We start from the raw sequence: 18,837 nt of genomic DNA, 5'->3' as shown, positions 1-18,837 counted from the left end.
CTGTCAGAGAACATCTTGAATCCGACCACCTTTCACCACCTGCACTTTCATTTCTAGGTCCTGGCTACCCTTAGGTCTTGCCTGGAGAACATCAATGACCCTGTGACTGGTCTCTGGGCTCTGCCCTTTTACAATGTGTTCCCAACAGAGCAGCCAGGTGATCCTGTTAAACATGAGCTAGATCGTGCCAGTCCTCTGCTCAGAACCCTTCAGTGGCTCTCATCTCCCTTGGGGTAAACACCAAAGTCCGCTACAACGGCCTACGTGGCTCTGAAGATCAAGCCCACTCTCATACCCTCTCTCCCTCATCTACTACTTTCCCCTTGGTTCGCCCTACTAGGAGTGTTCCTTACATATTGAAGTGTGTGTTTGCCTCATGTCTTTTGCACTCTCTGGGAGCTCCCTCTGCCTGGAATATCTAGTGAATAGGGGTGTCATTCGGGGAACCCAGAGAGCTAGCTTTTATCAAAATGGAGGTAGGACGCACCCTTATGCTAACCAGAGGTGGTGCTGGCAGGGGAAGTGGAAACTCCCAGTAGATGAGAGCTGTGAGAGAGGCTGGAGTAGGAGATAATTTAGAAATTGGAGATCATCACTGAAGCTATGCAATTGCTGCTGACCATCCTGATGCCCTTTTCTAATCATAAGATAAAAAATAACTGGGGCTGAGCATGGTGGCTCACGCCTGCAATCCTAACACTTTGGGAGGCCGAGGCAGGAAGATCACTTGAGGCCAGGAGTTTGTGATCCAGGAGTTTGTGATCAGCCTGGACAACATGACAAAACCCCATCTCTGAGAAAAAAAAATTTAAAAAGCAGAGCCTGGTGGCACATACCTGTAGTCCAAGTTACTTAGGAGGTTGAGATGGGAGTATTGCTTGAGCCCAGGAGTTTGACATCAGCCTGGGCAACATAACAGGGCTCTGTAGCTACAAAAATAAAAATAAAAAAAGCTAGGTGTGGTGGCATATGCCAGTAGTCCCAGCTACTTGGGAGGCTGAGGCAGGAGGATCACTTGAGCCCAGGAGTTGGAGGCTGCCACTGCATTCCAGCATAGGTGACAGAGCAACACTTTGTCTTAAAAAAAGAAAAGAGAGAAAACAGTAGCTTTTGATGCCTACCCTTTTGAAGGTGAGTGGCAGTGTAGAACATAGCTAATCACAGATATTTTCTGCGATAACTTATATCTTCCTCTGGAATTGACTGTGAGTGTAATTTTTGGCAGCCAGTTTACCATTTCCAGTGTTTAATTTTGTTGGATCAGCCTGCATTCTCTGAGAACTTTTCATCTGGCAGTGGATGGGTATAGTTTAGAATATGGTGGATAGCAGAGGGAGGCTAGACTGGGTTTTTAATTTTTTTTGGAATTTGAAGACAGTGCTTAATGGTATTACTAATAATAGACAATCCTTTTGAACACTTACAAAGTGCCAGGCATGATGCTAAATGCTTTGCATAGATTATCTCAGTTAATCCTCAGAAGACCTTATGATGTAGATACTATTATTAACCCCATTTTTTACAGAGCAGGAAACTGAAGCTTAGAAAGGTTAAGTAACTTGAAGGTCAGACAGCTAGAAGTGGCAGAGTTGGGGAAAACTCAGGTTTTCTCCTAACCCCTATGGAACAGATCTGGATGCATCTTTACATACATTATGACTGTATCAGGATGCTATTTTAGAACACATAATTCAAGAACTTTATTGCATTTCACCAAAGTTTTGATTTTGTAGAACAAGAAATAAGGTATTAAGAAAGAAATCATATAAACGTTTGAATGCTTGGTGTCAGTTAAGGAATGGGTACATTCAGCATTCTCCTAGAAGGTCTTATCAGGCCAGACTCTACTGCGTATTTTAAGTGGGGTGTCTGAATTAGCTTCGGCAGTAACTTCTGAAGAAGGTGGCACAGACTGAGACATCTGCTAATTACCTGGGACTTGATCTTGGACAGATGACCTTTTCTAGTATCCTTAGAATGAATTGTTGGTAATGCTCTTAGTTTCCGGCTATAGGTTTCAATGCATATGGCAAGTTTATGTGAATGTCTTTCACTTAACAGCCTCAGAGACACAAGTTTTCTGCCCTTTCCTCTACCTTTTTGGGACCCAGGTGTGTGTCTCGGGAATGGGCCAGTGCAGGAAAAGAGTTAGGTTGAGAGGCACACTGTGACTCATGTTACTCTCTGCTGGTGTGTGATAAAAGGTTTTGTTCAAAATGACAAGCTTGTTGAAAAATGTGTTTTAATTTAGACTTGAGTCTTATCGAAATGGCCTCCTTAGAAAATGGCTTATAGAGCCATAAGAACATAAAGGAGTCTTTGTGATCTAGGGTAGAGACTCTTAAAACATTTTCTCATTATGACGTAAAAAAGGATAATGTTTGTATTGCACACTGGGGTTAAGTAGTAAGTGCTCATGGCCCGAGGTGATGGCTTGGGATGTTGACCTGCCCTAGGGCCCACCCACTGCCCCAGGGTGAAGAGGATCAAGGTCTCAGTGCACCAGCCTGCCAAGGACCACCAGAAGGGAAGCTCTGATGAATGGTATCTTAAAACCCAGTCCTTCCATTGCTGCAGAAATAGTTTTATGAGAAACTTTCTAATTCTTTGGGCATTGGAATTGGATTTTGAAGATAAGTTCTCATTAGAATGGATTCCAATTTCTGCAGTTTATTTAAAATTTTTTAATAGTTTGATACCAACATTTTATTAGCAAAGAAAATGGAATAAACTTTTTTTTGATGCCAGAAAGCATAGTTTTTTTCCACAAGAAACAAAGGTGGAATATACGTAATGGGTGAGAGACAACCAAAACTTGCCACGTAAGGGCCACTAAGAGAAACCCAACAAATAGCAAAAGTTCATTTTTCCATGACCTATTCATCACAGAACAATTAAAAAGCTACACAAAGATCAGTCTTACCTGCATTTTAGAAATACATTTCAATTCACCCATGGATCCAACACCCTTTTAGATAGACAGAGAAGTTTTTATTAACTTAGGAAAAAATACTACCTGTTAAACTCATAAACAATTGTTTAAAGAGTATCTACAGAATCCTTCTCTCAATGTTTCCATGTAAAAGAAATGAAAATCAATAGTCCAGAGATCCTTGTTAATAATGAGCCACTGATAAACACAACATATTTATAACTTGTATAACATTTTATTTATGTGCATTCTTTGAGCATTATGCAATATGTAATTAAAATTTTTTTAATTAAAAAAATTTAGTATCTTTATTTTTTGTCAATTGATTTTTCCCCCAGTTAAAAAATTTGCAGATAATAATTCTGCATATTCATGGGGTACATAGTGATGCTTCAGTACATATAATATATAGTGATCAGATCAGGGTAATTAGCATATCCTTCATCTCAAACATTTATTTTCTTGTTTTGTTTTGAGACGTAGTTTTCCTCTGTTGCCCAGGCTGGAGTGCAGTGGCGAGATCTCAGCTCACTGCATCCTTCACCTCCCGGGTTCAAGTGATTCTCCTGCCTCAGCCTTCCGAGTAGCTGGGATCACAGGCACCTACCACCATGCCTGGCTAATTTTTGTATTTTTAGTAGAGACAGGGTTTCACTATGTTGGTCAAGCTGGTCTTGAACTCCTGACCTCAAGCAATCCACCTGCTTCGGCCTCCCAAAGTGCTGGGATTACAGGTATGAGCCACCATGCTCAGCCTAAACATTCATTATCTTTTTGTGTTGGGAACATTCAACATCCTTCCGACTATTTGAAACTCTAAAATATACTATTGTGAACTATAGTCATTCTCCATTGCTGTAGAACACTAGAACTTATTCCTCCTATCTAGCTGTAATTCTGTAACTTTTAACAAATCTCTTCCTATCCTTCACTTCCCCCTACCCTTCTCAGCCTCTGATATCCTCTATCCTACCTTTTACTTCTATGAGATCAACCCTGATACAGTTTGGATGTTTGTCCCCTCCAAATTTCACGTTGAAATGTGATCCCCAGTGTTGGAGATGGGCCTGGTGGGAGGTGTTTGGGTCATGGGGTGGATACCTCGAGAATGGCTTGATTCTCCTCCCATGGTAATGAGTGAGTTTTCACTATATTAGTTCTCATGAGAACTGGTTGTTTAAAAGAGCCTGGCATCTCTTACTTGTTCCCTCTCTTGCCACTTGACATGCCTGCTCTCCCTTAGCCTTCTGCCATGATTGTAAGCTCCCTGAGGCCCTCACTGGAAGCAGATGCTGGCACTAAGCTTCTTGTAAAGTCTGCAGAACCAGGAGCTAAATAAATCTGTTTTCTTTATAAATTACCCAGCCTCAGGTATTCCTTTATAGCAATGCAAAACGGATTTAAACAAACTCATTTTAGCTTCCACATATGAGTGAAAACATGTTTAACTTTCTGTTCCTGGCTTATTTCTCTTAACATAATGTCTTTCAGTTCCATTCATGTTGCCAAGAATGACAGGATTTCATTCTTAATGGCTGAATAGTATTTCATTGTGGATATATACCACATTTGCTTTATCCATTCATCTGTTGTTGGACACTTAGATTAATTCCATATCTTGACTAATATGAATAATGCTGCAAGAACATGGGGGTGTAGATGTCTCTTTGAGATGCCGATTTCCTTTCTTTTGGATAAATGTGCAGTAGTGGGATTGCTGGATTATATGATTGTTCTATTTGTAGTTTCTTGAGGAACATCCATACTGTTCTACATTGTGGCTGTACTGGTTTACATTCCCACCAACAGTGTATAAGAGTTCCTTTTTCTTCACATCCTCGCAAGCATTTGCTGTTTATTTTTTTTTGTCTTTTTGATAATAGCTATCCTAACTGGGGTGAGATGATACCTCATTGTGATTTTGATTTGCATATACCTGATGATGAGTGATGTTGAGCATTAAAAATACATTTTTGGCCATTTTTATGCCTTCTTTTGAGAAATGTCTGTTCAGATTATTTGCCCATTTTTAAATTAGATTGTTTTTCTTTTGTTCAGATGATTCAGTTCCTTGTATATTCTGGATAGTAATCCCCTGTTGGATGGGTAGTTTGCAAACATTTTCTCCCATTCTGTAGGTTGTCTTTTCACTATGTTGGTTGTTTATTTCTTTTATTTTTTTGAGAAAGGGTCTCACTCTATTCACCAGGCTAGAGTGCAGTAGCATGATCACAGATCACTTCAGCCTCGACTTCCCCAGACTCAGGTGATCCTCCCACCTCAGCCTCCTGAGTAGCTGGGACTACAGCCATACACCACCATGCCTGGCTAATTTTTGTATTTTTGTGTAGAGATGGTGTTTCACCATGTTTCCCAGGCTGGTCTTAAACTCCTGGGCTCAAGTGATCCTCCTCACTTAGCCTCCCAAAGTGCTGGGATTACAGGTGTGAGCTATTGGGCCTGGCCTTGTTGATTGTTTTCTTTGCTGTGCAGAAGATTTTTAATTTGATAAAATCTCACTTGTTTAGTTTTGCTATTGTTGTCTGTGCTTTTAAAATCTTATTCATAAAATATTTTCCCAGGCTCATGTTCTCTGTTTTCTTCTCATAATTTTATCATTTTTGGTCTTACATTTAGGTCTTTGATCCATTTAGAGTAGATTTTCGTATAAGGTGAGAGGCAGGGGTCTACTTTCATCCTTCTGCATATGGATATCCAGTTTTCCCAACACCATTTATTGAAGAGACCTTCCTTTCCCCAATTAGTGTTTGGAACCTTTGTCAAAAATCCAAAAATCAGTTGACAGTATATATGTGGATTAATTTCTGGATTCTCAATACTGTTCCATCGGTCTGTGTATCTAATTTTATGCCAGTACCATGTTGTTTTGGTTACTACAGCTTTGTAGTATATTTTGAGGTCTGGTAGTGTGATACCTCCAGTGTTGTTCTTTTTGCTTATGATTACTTTGGTTATTTGGGGTCTTTTGTAGTTCCATACAAACTTTAGGATTTTTTTTTTCTGTTTCTGTGAGAAATGTCATTGGTATTTTGATAGAGATTGCAGTGTTATTTTAACAATATTAATTCTTACAATGCATCAGTATGGGCTGTCTTTTCATTTGTTTGTATCCTCTTCAATTTCTTTCATCATGGTTCATAGTTTTCCTTGCAGAGATCTTTCACTTTCTTGGTTAAATTTATTTCTAGGTATTTTAATATTTTTGTAGTTATTGTAAATGAAATTTCCTTATTAATTTATTTTTCAGCTAGTTTCTTGTTCATGTATAGAAATGCCACTGGTTTTTGTATATTAATTTTGTATCCTGCAACTTCACTGAATTCGTTTATCAGTTCTAAGAGTTTTTTTGCTAGAGTCTTTAGGTTTTTCTAGATATAAGAGCATGTTATCTGCAAATAGGGACAATTTAACTTCCCCCATTCCAATTTGAATGTCTTTTATTTCTCTCTCTTATCTAATTGCTCTGGATAGGACTTCCAGTGCTATGTTGAATAGGACTGGTGACAGTTGGGCATTCTTGTGCTGTTCCATTTATTAGAGGAAAAGCTTTCAGCATTTCCCCATTCAGTAAGATGTTCACTGTGTGTTTGTCAGATATGCCATTTATTACATTGAGGTACTTTCCTTCTATACCTAATTTGTTGAGAATTTTTTTTACTATGAAGGGATGTTGAATTTTATCGAAAGCTTTTTCTGCATCTATTGAGATGATCGTATGATTTTTGCCCTTCATTCTATTGATGAGATGTATGATGTTTATTGATTTGCATATTTTGAACCAACTTTGCATTCCTGGAATAAATCCCACTTGATCATGGTATATTATCTTTTTGATGTGTTGTTTGATTCTGTTTGCTGACATTCTTTTGAGAATTTTTGTGTCTCTCTTCATCAGAGATGTTGGCATCTTTTGTTGTTGTGTCCTTGTCTCATTTTGGTGTCAGAGTAATGTTAACCTTGTAGAATGAGTTAGGAGGAATTCCTTGCCTTTTAATTTTTTGGAATAGTTTAAGAAGTATTGGTATTAATTATTCTTTAAAGGTTCAACAGAGGGTGTGGGATAGGGGTAGAGAGTGCATACCTTATGCTTCTAATCTGGAGCAATGCAGCTGTGTAGATTCCTGGCAGCTCTCCAAACTGAACTCAGGGCTTGCAAGAACTGTGAGATTCTCCTTTTGCAAGGACTGTAGGTGTTTGCTCTGTCAATAGGAGTTGATGAGGTCCTTCTGTTTATCTTTTCCATGCAACGAGACGTCCCTTCTGACTTCAGGCAGATTCAGTCTGAGCAGGGGATACAGAGCTGCAGAGGCTGAGTGCCTGCATGCTGCCTTTCTGGACTGCCATTCATCACAGTTGCATCTTCACTCCCCCACCGTAATCCAGCACCCTCCCATCAACACTCCAGTCAAATCTTAGCTGTTTATTCATTGCCTTGGTCCTTTTTTTGGTGGGGGTGGGGGGGCAGGCAGAATGACAGGCATCTCTAATCAACCATCTGCTGACAGCACTCTTCCAAATGATCTGGAGTTTATTTTTATTTTTTTTAAGAAAAAATTGTATTACAAGGATTCTACATTTATACCTTGTGCTAGGAGACTTAAGGTCATTAAAATATAATAGAAGCCCTACTTTACAACAGAAGTGGATATATAGTCTTCTATAGCACGGTAGAATTCGAACATCACCTCTATGGCTTTAGTAACTGACTGGCGCTATCTGGATGTGCAATTTCTGAGGAAATTTTAACATCAAAACTTGGGCACTGATTCTTTTAAAAAAAATAATTATATAAAACTCACCAAAATTACAGTTTTTTTCTCCGAAATGCTCGCTGTGCTTTTAAAATAATTAATATTAAGTATCCCTCTGTGTGAAGATCATAATTATGACCATCATATCACTAGGTCAACAATGACCTTTGAGAGTTAAAAGAATAAAAGATCGGAGAGCCATCTCGTTGGTGCAAAGAATATCCTTAGAAGTACCAACTGAGAGATGAAAGTGCTGGCCTAGAAACTAGTAACCTTCTCATGATGTCATTAAGGCAAAGGTTCACTACAACTGGAGCTACGAGACACTGGGGTTATCTATTTTGCATTTCATGGTTCTTTTTTCCTGTTTCTCATCATTTTGGGTTTCCAGCTGAGACGTTACAACAAAGATTAGAAGACCTGGAACAAGAGAAAATCAGCCTACACTTTCAACTTCCTTCAAGGCAGCCAGCTCTTAGCAGTTTCCTGGGTCACCTGGCAGCACAAGTCCAGGCTGCCTTGCGCCGTGGGGCCACTCAGCAGTGAGTACTTGTTATTGTCACCATTTTCCCCTCATGTTTCTTCCTACCTCTCAGCTCCCACATAGTGAAGAGCTGGGAGGAGCTTAGCTGTGGAGACCCTTGGCTGCCTTTCCTGGGAAGGGCCCTTTGTTGGTTGGGAAGGTGGGGATTCTTCCAGAGTGAGGGATGACCCATGTGGGTCATGCTTCTCTAGAAAGGAGACTTTTCTGCCACTTGACAGAGAGAGACCCTTCTCAAGTGCAGCCGCATCCCAGGTCTGAAGCATCTCTTGGGAAACTACCCTTCTAAGAAGGTGGGGGTAATTTCCTCTTGTTGAGGCAGCTTGGTGTCCTGTGATCATATTAAGCCTGTAAGATAAACAGATGGTCCCCTCTGACCGAGGGATGAAAATCCATCCTCCTCCTAACTCTGCCCTCCAGCTCCTGAGCAACATTTGCTATTTGTGTCACCCAAGGCTCTTCTGAGATCAGTAATATATAGAGAGCAGTTGCTGCTTCTAATCCAGTGGCTTGTGGTCCTGGCTGCATGTTTGAATAACTTAGAAAGATTTAAAACCTACCAATGTCCAGGCTCCTCCCCAGGCAAGCTAAGTCAGAATGTCTAGGTATGGGAGGCAAGGGTAGCTCCCAGATATTGGCATGCTTAAAAAGGCTGAGAACCACTGCTCCATCTACCTTCGTGTTCCCTCTCTCCCCAGGTAAAGGTCTGAGAGGGAACAGGTGTTTCATGAATGCTATGAGCCTCATCACAATTCAGGTCTGTTTCTACTTAGTTATCAACATGGCCACAACAATTCCACTTTATTTCCCACTTCCAATTGGCCCTGACAATCACAAGATTTTCTGGCCTATTCCTATTAGTGTACATGGCATTATACATTTAGTTTATCTTGGTACCTCCCTGAAGCCTGCCTGCACAGTGAGACCAATTATATTCAGTTTTGCCAGTAGCATGTAGCAGAGTGAATGGCACCTGGTAGCTGCTTCCTTATAACTATTTGCTTAGTGAACTTTTTCATGGTTCTCTTCAATAGAGAGTAAATTTCACCTCGCCATTTTCGTTCTTTTCTAATCTGACATTGAGACATCATTGCAACATTGCGTATTCCTCTTTCTTTCACACGAGGCCACTCCCAAATTGACTTTCTATGTAATTCTCTCATTCTTTTATCTTTGGGGTTATTTCTTGTCATCTACTCCAGTCTTGGGAGAATTTTAGCATATAAAAATAGGGCACAAAAATTGAGGCACAATAAATGTAGCTAATTTATTATGTTTCTATTTATTTAACAAACACTTTCATAACAGTTACTAAGTGCTTTAGAAGTTACTCATTTAATTTATTTCCATTTTTGAAAATTGTGGTAAAATACACATAACATAAAATTCACCATCTTAAGTGATGGTGATTAAGTGATTAAGCCATTGTTAAGTATACAGTTCAGTGGTATTAAATACATCATAATGTTGTGCAATCATCACCACCATTCATCTCCAGAACTTTTCCCTCTTCCCCAACTAACACTCTGTACCCATTAAGCAATAAACCCCCATCCCTTCCCCTCTTCCAGTCCCTGACGACCAGATTCTAATTTCCATTTCTCTGAATTTGACTACTCTATGTACCTCATACAAGTGGAATCATACAATATTTGCTCTTTTGTGACTGACATTTCTCATAGCATAGTGTCTTCAATGTTCATCCATCTGATAGCATGTGTCAGAATTTCCTTCCTTTCAAGGTTGTATAATACTCCATTGTATGGATAGACTACAGTTTGCTCATTCACTCATTTAAATAACTCATTTAATGTTCATGACAATTCTAGGGGGTAGTATTATTTTATATATTGATATCTATATGTATAGAGATCCGTATCTACGTCTATACCTGAATTTTAGGATGAGGAAACCAGGCCCAATAGAAGCTAAGAAACTTAGGCAGATCCACCAGCAGGTGAGTGCTGAGGGAGATACAAACCCAACTGTCCGGCTTGCATCTTGGCCCTGAATCAGTGCACTGTGCTGCCTTTTTAAGTCTGGGCTGGCAAAGCCTGCTATATTATTGTCTCTTTAGCCATATCTGCAATTTGGATGGAGAGTGTATTAGTCCATTCTCACATTGCTATAAAGAAATAACTGAGACTGAGTAGTTTATAAATGAAAGAAGCTGATTGGCTCATGGTTCTGCAGGCTGTACAGGGAGCATGATGGTAGCATCTTCTACCATCTGCTTCTGGGGAGGCCTCAGGAAACTTACAATCACGGTGGAAGGTGAAAGGGGAGCACACACATTGCATTGCTAGAGTAGGAACAAGAGAGAGAGAGAAAAGAGGGAGGTGCCACACACTTTTAAACAACCAGATCTCATGAGAACTCTATCATGAGAATAATGCCAGAGGATGGTGCTAAACCATTCATGAAGTATCCACCCCCGTGATACAGTCATCTCCTACCAGGCCCTGCCTCCAACACTGGGCATTACAATTTGACATGAGATTTGGGTGGGGACACAGATCCAAACCATATGATTCCACCCATGTTCTCCCCATATCTCATGTTTTTCTCACATTGCAAAATACAATCATCCCTTCCCAATAGTCCCCCAAAGTCTTAACTCATTTCCAGCATTAACTCAAAAGTCCAAAGTCTCATCTGAGACAAGCCTAGTCCCTTCTGCCTGTAAGAGTCTGTAAAATATAAAAACAGTTAGTTACTTCCAAGATATAGACATTGGGTTAATACTCCTGTTCCAAGAGAGAAACTGGTCAAAAGAAAGGGAATATAGGCCCCATGCAAATTGAAACCCAGTAGGGCAGTCATTAAATCTTAAAAAGCTCCAAAATAATCTCCTTTTGACTCCATGTCTCACATCCAGAGCACACTGGTGCAAGGAGTGGGCTCCCATAACCTTGGGCAGCCCTGCCCTTGTGGCTTTGCAGGGTTCAGACCCTGCAGCTGCTCTCACAGGCTGGCGTTGAGTGCCTGCAGCTTTTCCATGCTGAGGATGCAAGCTGCCAGTGGATCTACCATTCCAGGGTCTGCAGGATGGTGGCCCCCTTCTCACAGCTCCACTAGGCAGTGCCCCAGTGGGGACTCTGTGTGGGGTTCCAACCCCACATTCCCCCTCCATATTACCCTAGTAGTGATTCTCCATGAGGGGTCCTGCCCTGCAGCAGACTTCTGCCTAGGCAACCAAACTTTTCCATACATCCTCTGAAACCTAGGCAGAGGCTCCCAAGCCTCAACTCTTGCACTCTGTGCACCTGCAGGCTTAACACCACTTGGAAATTGCCAATGCTTATGGCTTGCACCCTCAGAAGCTGTGGTCCAGGCTGTATCTGGACCCCTGTGAGCCATGGCTGGAGTTGGAAAAACTGACAGCAGTGTGGGGAGCAGTGTCCTGAGGCTGTGCAGAGCAGTGGGGCCCTGGGGCTGGCCCATGAAACCATTCTGTCCTCTAGGCCTCCAAGCCTGTGAGGGGAGGGGCTGCCGTGAAGGTCTCTGAAATGCTTCTGAGGCCTTTTCCCCATTGTCTTGGCTATTAGCACTCAGCTCCTTTTTACTTATGCAAATTTTTGCAGCCTGCTTGAATTCCTTCCTCGAAAATGGGCTTTTCTTTTCTACCACACAGTTTGGAAATTTGGCAAATTTTCCAAACTTTTATGCTTTGTTTGCTCTTTAAATACAAGTTCGAATTTTAGGTCATTTCTTTTCTCATGCATATGAGAATAGGTTGTTAGAAGAAACCAGGCCACATCTTGAATGCTTTGCTGCTTAGAAGAAATTTCTTCCACCAGATACCCTAAATCATTAATCTCAGGTTTAAAGATCCACAGATTCCCTAGGGCAGGGGCACAATGCAGCCAAGTTCTTTGCTAAGCAATAACAAAATTGACCTTTACTCCAGTTCCCAATAAGTTTTTCATTTCCATCTGAGACCTCGTCAGCCTGGCTTTCACTGTTCATATCACTACCAGCATTTTGGTCATAACCATTCAATCAGTTTCTAGGCATTTCCAAATTTTCCTCATCTTCGTGTCTTCTTCTGAGCCACCCACACTCTTCCAACCTCAGCTGATTACCCAATTCCAAAGCCAGTTACACATTTTCAGGTATCTTTATAGCAATGCCCCATTTCTTGGTACCAATTTTCTGTATTAGTCCATTTTCATATTATTATAAAGAAATACCCAAGACTGGGTAATTTATAAAGAAAAGAGGCTTAATTGGCTCACAGTTCTGCAGGATGTACAGGAAGCATGATCTGTCATCTGCTGTGGCTTCTGGGGAGGCCTTAGGAAACTTACAATCATGGCAGAAGGTGAAGGGGAAGCTAGCATATCACATGGCTGGAGCAGCAAGAGAGAGAGAAATGGGAGGTATTACTCACTTTTAAACAACCAGACCTTGTGAGAACTCTATCACGAGAACACCAGGGGATGGTGCTAAACATTCATGAAAGATCCATCCCCATGATTCAATCACCTCCCACCAGGACCCACCTCCAACATTGGGGATTACAATTCAACATGAGATTTGGATGGGGACACAGATCCAAACCGTAGCAGAGAGTGATGCTTTTATTGTGGTCTTGCCTAAGTTTTTGATAGAATATGATTAACTAAAAGCCAGTGTCATGCATTCTTAATTATATTAGGTTACACCATAAGGACATCTCTTATATTTGACTGTTTGAAACCTGTCAAACATTTTACGGGGTTTGACCTAATAAGACCCCTAGAAAAGTATAGGTTTTTATTCAACATTTATCAAGCCAATATTAACTGTTGGCTTACTTTATGAGCTATCATCCTCTTTCCTCTTCCTCACAGGAGTTGTCTGTATACTATGCTTTTATGTTCCCTTCACTTTTTGAGCTCACTGTGACCTGATTTCTATCTCTCTTACTCCTCCAATCTCTACCAAAGTCAGCAATGACTTTCTATTTGCTAAATTTAAAAGACATTTTTCAATTCTTATTCTGCTATGTATCATGGCAGTGTCTAGAATTTTTAATAAATTCATCCTTAGAACTCCCATTTCCCTTGGCTTTCATGATTTCACCCTTCCTGGTCTTCTTGCTGCAATTCTGGCCATTCTTCTTAACGTCTTATGAGCTCCTTCTCTCCCTTTCTTCTTAATTTTTTTTTTTTTTTTTTTTTGAGACAGAGTCTCACTCTATTGGCCAGGCTGGTCTCAAACTCCTGGGCTTAAGCAATTCTTCCACCTTGGGCTCCTGAAGTGTTGGGATTACAGGCATGAGCCACCATGCCCGGCCCCTTTCTCTTTAATATTGTTGTTCTTCTGTCTTCTGTTCTAGCTTTTCCTCTCTTCTCACTTTGTATCTTCTTTCTCGATGGTCTCAAATGCTCTGAGGCTTCAGATACTGTTTCTATACTATTTTTTTTCCCAAATTTCTATCTCTAGCCCTGATTTATCTCCAGAATTCCAATCCACAATTCAGTTTTCTATTGAGCATCTCCCTTATTTTTACTAAATTTAGTATCTTTTTATCCTTAACATTACTATCTCTTTATCCTTGCCTTTTACTAAGTTTGCTATCTTTTAAACTAAATTTACCATTGTTCTCCCCATTCAGTTCCTTCTCCTATATCCCCAGTCTGAGTGACTTTCACTGCTATTTACCCAGTTACCCAAGGAAGGACTCCGAGGCATCTCTGGATCCTCCCTTTCCATCCCTCCCCACAGTCACTGGTCACCAAGTCCTGTTGTGTCCACTATCTGTCTCTCTCATTTACACTCACTTGTCTCACCTGCCTGTCAATGCCTTAGTTCTGGTCTTTAACATTTTAAATCTGGATTATTGCAGTGGTCTCCTTGCTGGTATTTCTGGTTCCATTATTATTGCCTCTCATTCATCTTCCACAAGGCCGTGATAGAAGTATTACATTATGCTCAATGGCTCCCCATTGCTTGCAAGATAAAATTCATGTTGCTTAGCATGACGTTAAAAGTCTTCACGATCCAGCCCCTGCCCAGCTGCCCAGCATTTAACTAGACATTACCAGCATCTGCAATAGACACTTACTGAAGTATTATTATGTTACCCCCACGTTCTGAATGTTTCTAGATTCTATGATCTTGCTTATGCCCCATTGTTGTTACCAACTATTGCCCATTCTTCCAGACTTAGTGAAACTAATATCCTTGCAAAGCTCTGCTCATCAGTCACACTGCCTCCCCCTTGAATGACAGCATACCTTGAATGACTTCACTTCTGCTTAGATCTTAAATAAATCTATTTCTTGAATATCTGTTTACTCTGACAGATGATAAGCTCCTTGAGGACAAGACTGTATTATATTTATCTTTCTATTTTTAGAGACTAGAATAGTGTCTGGCCCATAATCTGTATTCTATATTCATTGGATGTGTGAATGTGACACATATGCATATGTAGCTATATATAGGTTCACAAACGTATATGTGAATATCGAGAGAGAGAGAGAGAGTTGCCAGCAAGAAGGAGTTGCACAGAATCTTGACAGAACCTTGGATAGGAGGTCATTTCTGGTCCTTTCTCTTCCACCAACCAGCTCTATATGGCTTGGTGTAGTTATCGAACCTCTCCAAACTCCACTCCCCTCATCAGAAAATGAGGGGGTTAAATTAGATCACTTGTTTCTAAACTTCAGTTATTTATGTTTTATCTTGGCTTTTGTTTTGCTAAATCCACCTGTCTTATTATTACAGTAACTAGAAAATAATGAGTTGAAATTAACTTTCTGAAATTTTTCTAATGCATATTAACACAATTACCTAGTTACTAATAATTTTTTAAAACCTGCCTTTCAGTGTGCCAGCTACCCACTGCAGTTTTCACAGTGACCACCAGGGGGCCATGGTGGCAGGCTGAAGCCCACACAGCCCAGAGCCTGGACAGAAACCGCTCTCACAGGCTCTCCGAGTCAAAGGGAATATATAATATTTTTGAATGAGTGGTGCTTTTCCTGTAGAAATAAAATAGTTGTATCAACATGAACAATTTTAAATACTAATTAATAACTCAAATAAGTGCCTGCTAACCTTTTTGGGATCAAGTATTTATTTATTTTGAGAAGCTGATGAAAGCTATGGACTTCCTCTATTGCAAAACCATGTGTACACATGTACATATATGCAAACTATTGAGTGTATTTTCAGGAGACTCACAGGTCTCCTGAGTTATTCGTTCACTCCTCAGACGGTCTTTGGTTCCCAGGTTAAGAAAATTTAGTTTAGGATAAGATTTAAGAAGCTGTAAACATCCAGATACAATCAGATACTTTGTGTTTTATTATTTTTGTTGTCACGTTGTTCTTAAAAATCACAATTTAATTCAGCTTTTGAGAAACGCTGTTTAATCCTCTGAACTCGTGTAGAAGAGCACCCTGGGTTATGTTCAGGTCCTGCCAGCAGCCAAGAGAATTTTGACTATCTTCAGGGGTTAACCAGGTTCCTCTGAGGGCAGATATCGGTACTCAAATCATTTGACCCCTCTTCTGTGGGGTCCTCTGGCCCAACGGATTTGCTTGTTGGAGGAATAACTTTTGTGATGTCCTCTTGATTCCTGTGGGAAGTTAACGTATCTTTGCTACAACAAATGGTGTATGCTCAGGCCACCCCATAATAGACCCTCTCTGCCCTGCTAGGTCTTTCTAATTCCTTTTTCCCTGGTTTACGGGGCAGCAACACATCAGAAGTGAGTTGCTTAAACAATGCTGCAGCGGACAGTTTGGGTGCCCTGTGTCCCGATCCCTCGGCCTCCCTCCGATTCCCTCCACAACTGGGAACCGTGCTCACTGTCGGCTTTGCACTCAGGCACCCAACAGGTTTATCAGGCCTGTCTGCACAGCTGTTCTCGGAACCTGTGTGAGGAGGGGTGGGGGTGGATGATGCCCCAGCCTACCCAGCCTCTTAGGGAACAGTTCTGAGGCATGCTCCACGCTTTTTTTTTTTCTTTTCTAGAAGGTTCCTACCACTAGGAACCTTTTGGCCATTGGGTTCCATTTGCCCATTTGGTGACCAGCTCCACAATGAACCTTTTAGTGAATTTTCCTCCTTCTCACTCTAGTTTCTTGGGAATCACTTCTTCAAAAAACAACCTGTACTCAGGTCCCTGTCTCAGGCTCTGCTGTTAAGAGAACCTAAATATAGACAGATATCCACATTGGAGTATTAGATGTCAGTTTTCCTTCTTGCAGGGCACCCCCAATCTTTATGAGTGAATCTAGTGGATTATTTTTTTTCCCACTGGGTTTGAGTAGAAGAGTTTACTCCCATGTGGGCCAGGTTTGGATAGGCAAACCATGGGGTAGGGGAGAAAAACGCATCTGTCATGAAGACTCCATTTCCTACATGGCCAACAGGTGGGTGGATATTGAGAGTGGTGGTTGATTGCAGAAGTGCTGGTTGAGCAGCCCCAGGGGTAGGACGCCCCACTCCGTCATTAGAGATTCAGAATGCAGAGCATTTAGGTCTACGTCCTTCAGCTTTAGTTTCCAACTCTGGAGCAACAGGAAATTTCTACCTCAATATCCTGCGACAACAGGGATCAGAAGAGAAGAGAGAGGCATCTGTTCCTACTGTGTCTTCCACCCAATCAAAGGAAAGTTATTTTTCCTTTCTCCTAAGAGGGAGAGTTGGCCTACTATCATCACACATTTGGAAGATAATTTTCTCATGAATACATTGCATTTCTCTAACTATACACCCCATGCATTTTTCCACTGGATCTTCACCAATATGTACATGAAAACTGGTCCTATTTGTAACCAAAATTGTGTGTGTGCATGTATGTGTTTGTATGCATGTGCACACAAAATGTCCTTTATCAAAGACCTTTTCCCAGTGGATAACCTCAAACTGAAGCAAACAAAATATAACAAAGTTTAGAACAAAGGTCTATCATGGTTTTCCAGTGGGGCTTATCAAGGCAGAGCCCCAGTTTGCCTGTCCACATATTTCCCACTAGCATACTTCCTTTGAGATGGGAACAGAGAAGAAGAATGTTGTGCAGCACCATGATGCTTTTGGACAGAGTCATTCTTCCTCTGACCAATTGCTCCTCAATTGCCTTTGAAACATGTGATTCTTTATTTCCCTTTGGTTGTCATGTAGGGACTAACACAGCATTCAGTGTCACAGAATTCAGTGATGGTCGGCTCTAAGCCCTTGAGATTGGAATCAAGATACACTGTATGAGACCAGAAAATAACTGTTACAGACACATTTTACCCAGGATATAAAATGAGATGGCTATGATACAACATGAAAATTATCATTATTGGCTGGACATGGTGGCTCACACCTGTAATCCCAGCTCTTTGGGAGGCTGAGGCAGGAGGAATGCTTGAGACCAAGAGTTTGAGATAAGCCTGGGCAACATAGTGAGACCCCATCTCTACAAAAAAAATAAAAAACTAGCCAAATGCGGTGGTGCGTACCTGTAGTCCTATCTACTTGGAAAGCTAATTCAGGAGGATTGCTTGAACTCAGGAGTTTGGGGCTGTAGCAAGCTATGATTACACCACTGCACTCCAGCCTGGCTGACAGAGCAAGATCTCATTGCTAAGAAAAAAATATTTGTTATTACCAACAAACCAGGATATATTTCTGAACCCCAAATCAGATCAGGAGATGGAGAACCGCAAGAGACAGTGGCATGCCCTGTGTTGCACTCCCAGGAGACCAACTCCAGACCCTTAGTCATGGCCTCAATAAGAGAACGGAGAAAGGACAAGAGGGGAAAAATAAGTCATGAGCCGCAGAAGACTTCTCAGAACTTATTTTGGAACTACTGGATTATAAATAAAAGTTCCCCAAATAAAGGTCTCCCATATCATCCTCTTTGTTCAAACTCAACTGAAGTCTGTCCTGAGGCCAGTGGCATCAAGCATAACTGTTATGAACCCAAATAAATATTAATGTGTCTTTCTTGCTGGGTGGTCATTTCTATGAGTGGGATAAGACTGTATAAAACAATGAAAGTCAGTTTCCCAAGGAATGTGACTTCTCCATGCTCCTTACTTTTTAGACCCAAATCATATATATATGGAAGAATTATAAAGTTACCTGTATTGTCTCTGGCAATTTTACAGCATTCGTTTGTGCTCTCAGAATGGCCTTGGTAATTTAGGGCATCATTTACTGAATGAGCAAGCTATTTCTAGGTGTAAAGTGCACTTCATTGGTTCTATGACTGGCCCAAACCCCTTCTTTATCACCATCTTCCCAAAGAGGGAGAGATGGGACACACAAGTCATATGACATAAATTTGATAGGATAGTCATCAGTCAGGAGCAGCGATTAGCAACCTTAGTCAAAAGAGTTATACCCAACTCTTGTTGCCAGAAATAGTCATCTGAAAGGTGGCACTCCCTCAGGACTGCGTTTTTCTAACTGTGACGATGAGAACATCGGCCTTGATAGTTTTGGTCCTTTCTGAGACTAAAATTCTGCGATTCCAGCAGTGGCACGAAGCAATTTTTCTGGTTCTCTAACAACATTAGGGGTCTCAGAGAAGGACCTCCTGTGTTACATGTGAAGATGCATAAACCACAGCACTGTCACGAGCAGTTCTGGTGCAG

General features: G+C 41.0%; 1 protein-coding gene across 6 annotated transcripts in view; it reads left to right on the top strand.

Annotated features, from left to right (window-relative positions):
• Positions 1 to 18,837, top strand: part of DISC1 (DISC1 scaffold protein) — a 418,421-nt gene that overhangs the window by 121,461 nt on the left and 278,123 nt on the right. For all 6 annotated transcript variants that reach the window (XM_054446009.2, XM_054445963.2, XM_054445979.2 and 3 more), the window contains one exon: positions 8,096 to 8,246. In XM_054446009.2, coding sequence (XP_054301984.1) covers positions 8,096 to 8,246 — 151 coding nt within the window. Of the gene's footprint in view, positions 1 to 8,095; positions 8,247 to 18,837 lie in introns of those variants that run through there.

The sequence above is a fragment of the Pongo pygmaeus genome, chromosome 1 (assembly GCF_028885625.2).
Source record: "Pongo pygmaeus isolate AG05252 chromosome 1, NHGRI_mPonPyg2-v2.0_pri, whole genome shotgun sequence".
NCBI lineage: Eukaryota > Metazoa > Chordata > Mammalia > Primates > Hominidae > Pongo > Pongo pygmaeus.
This window is presented reverse-complemented; position numbering and strand designations above follow the sequence as displayed.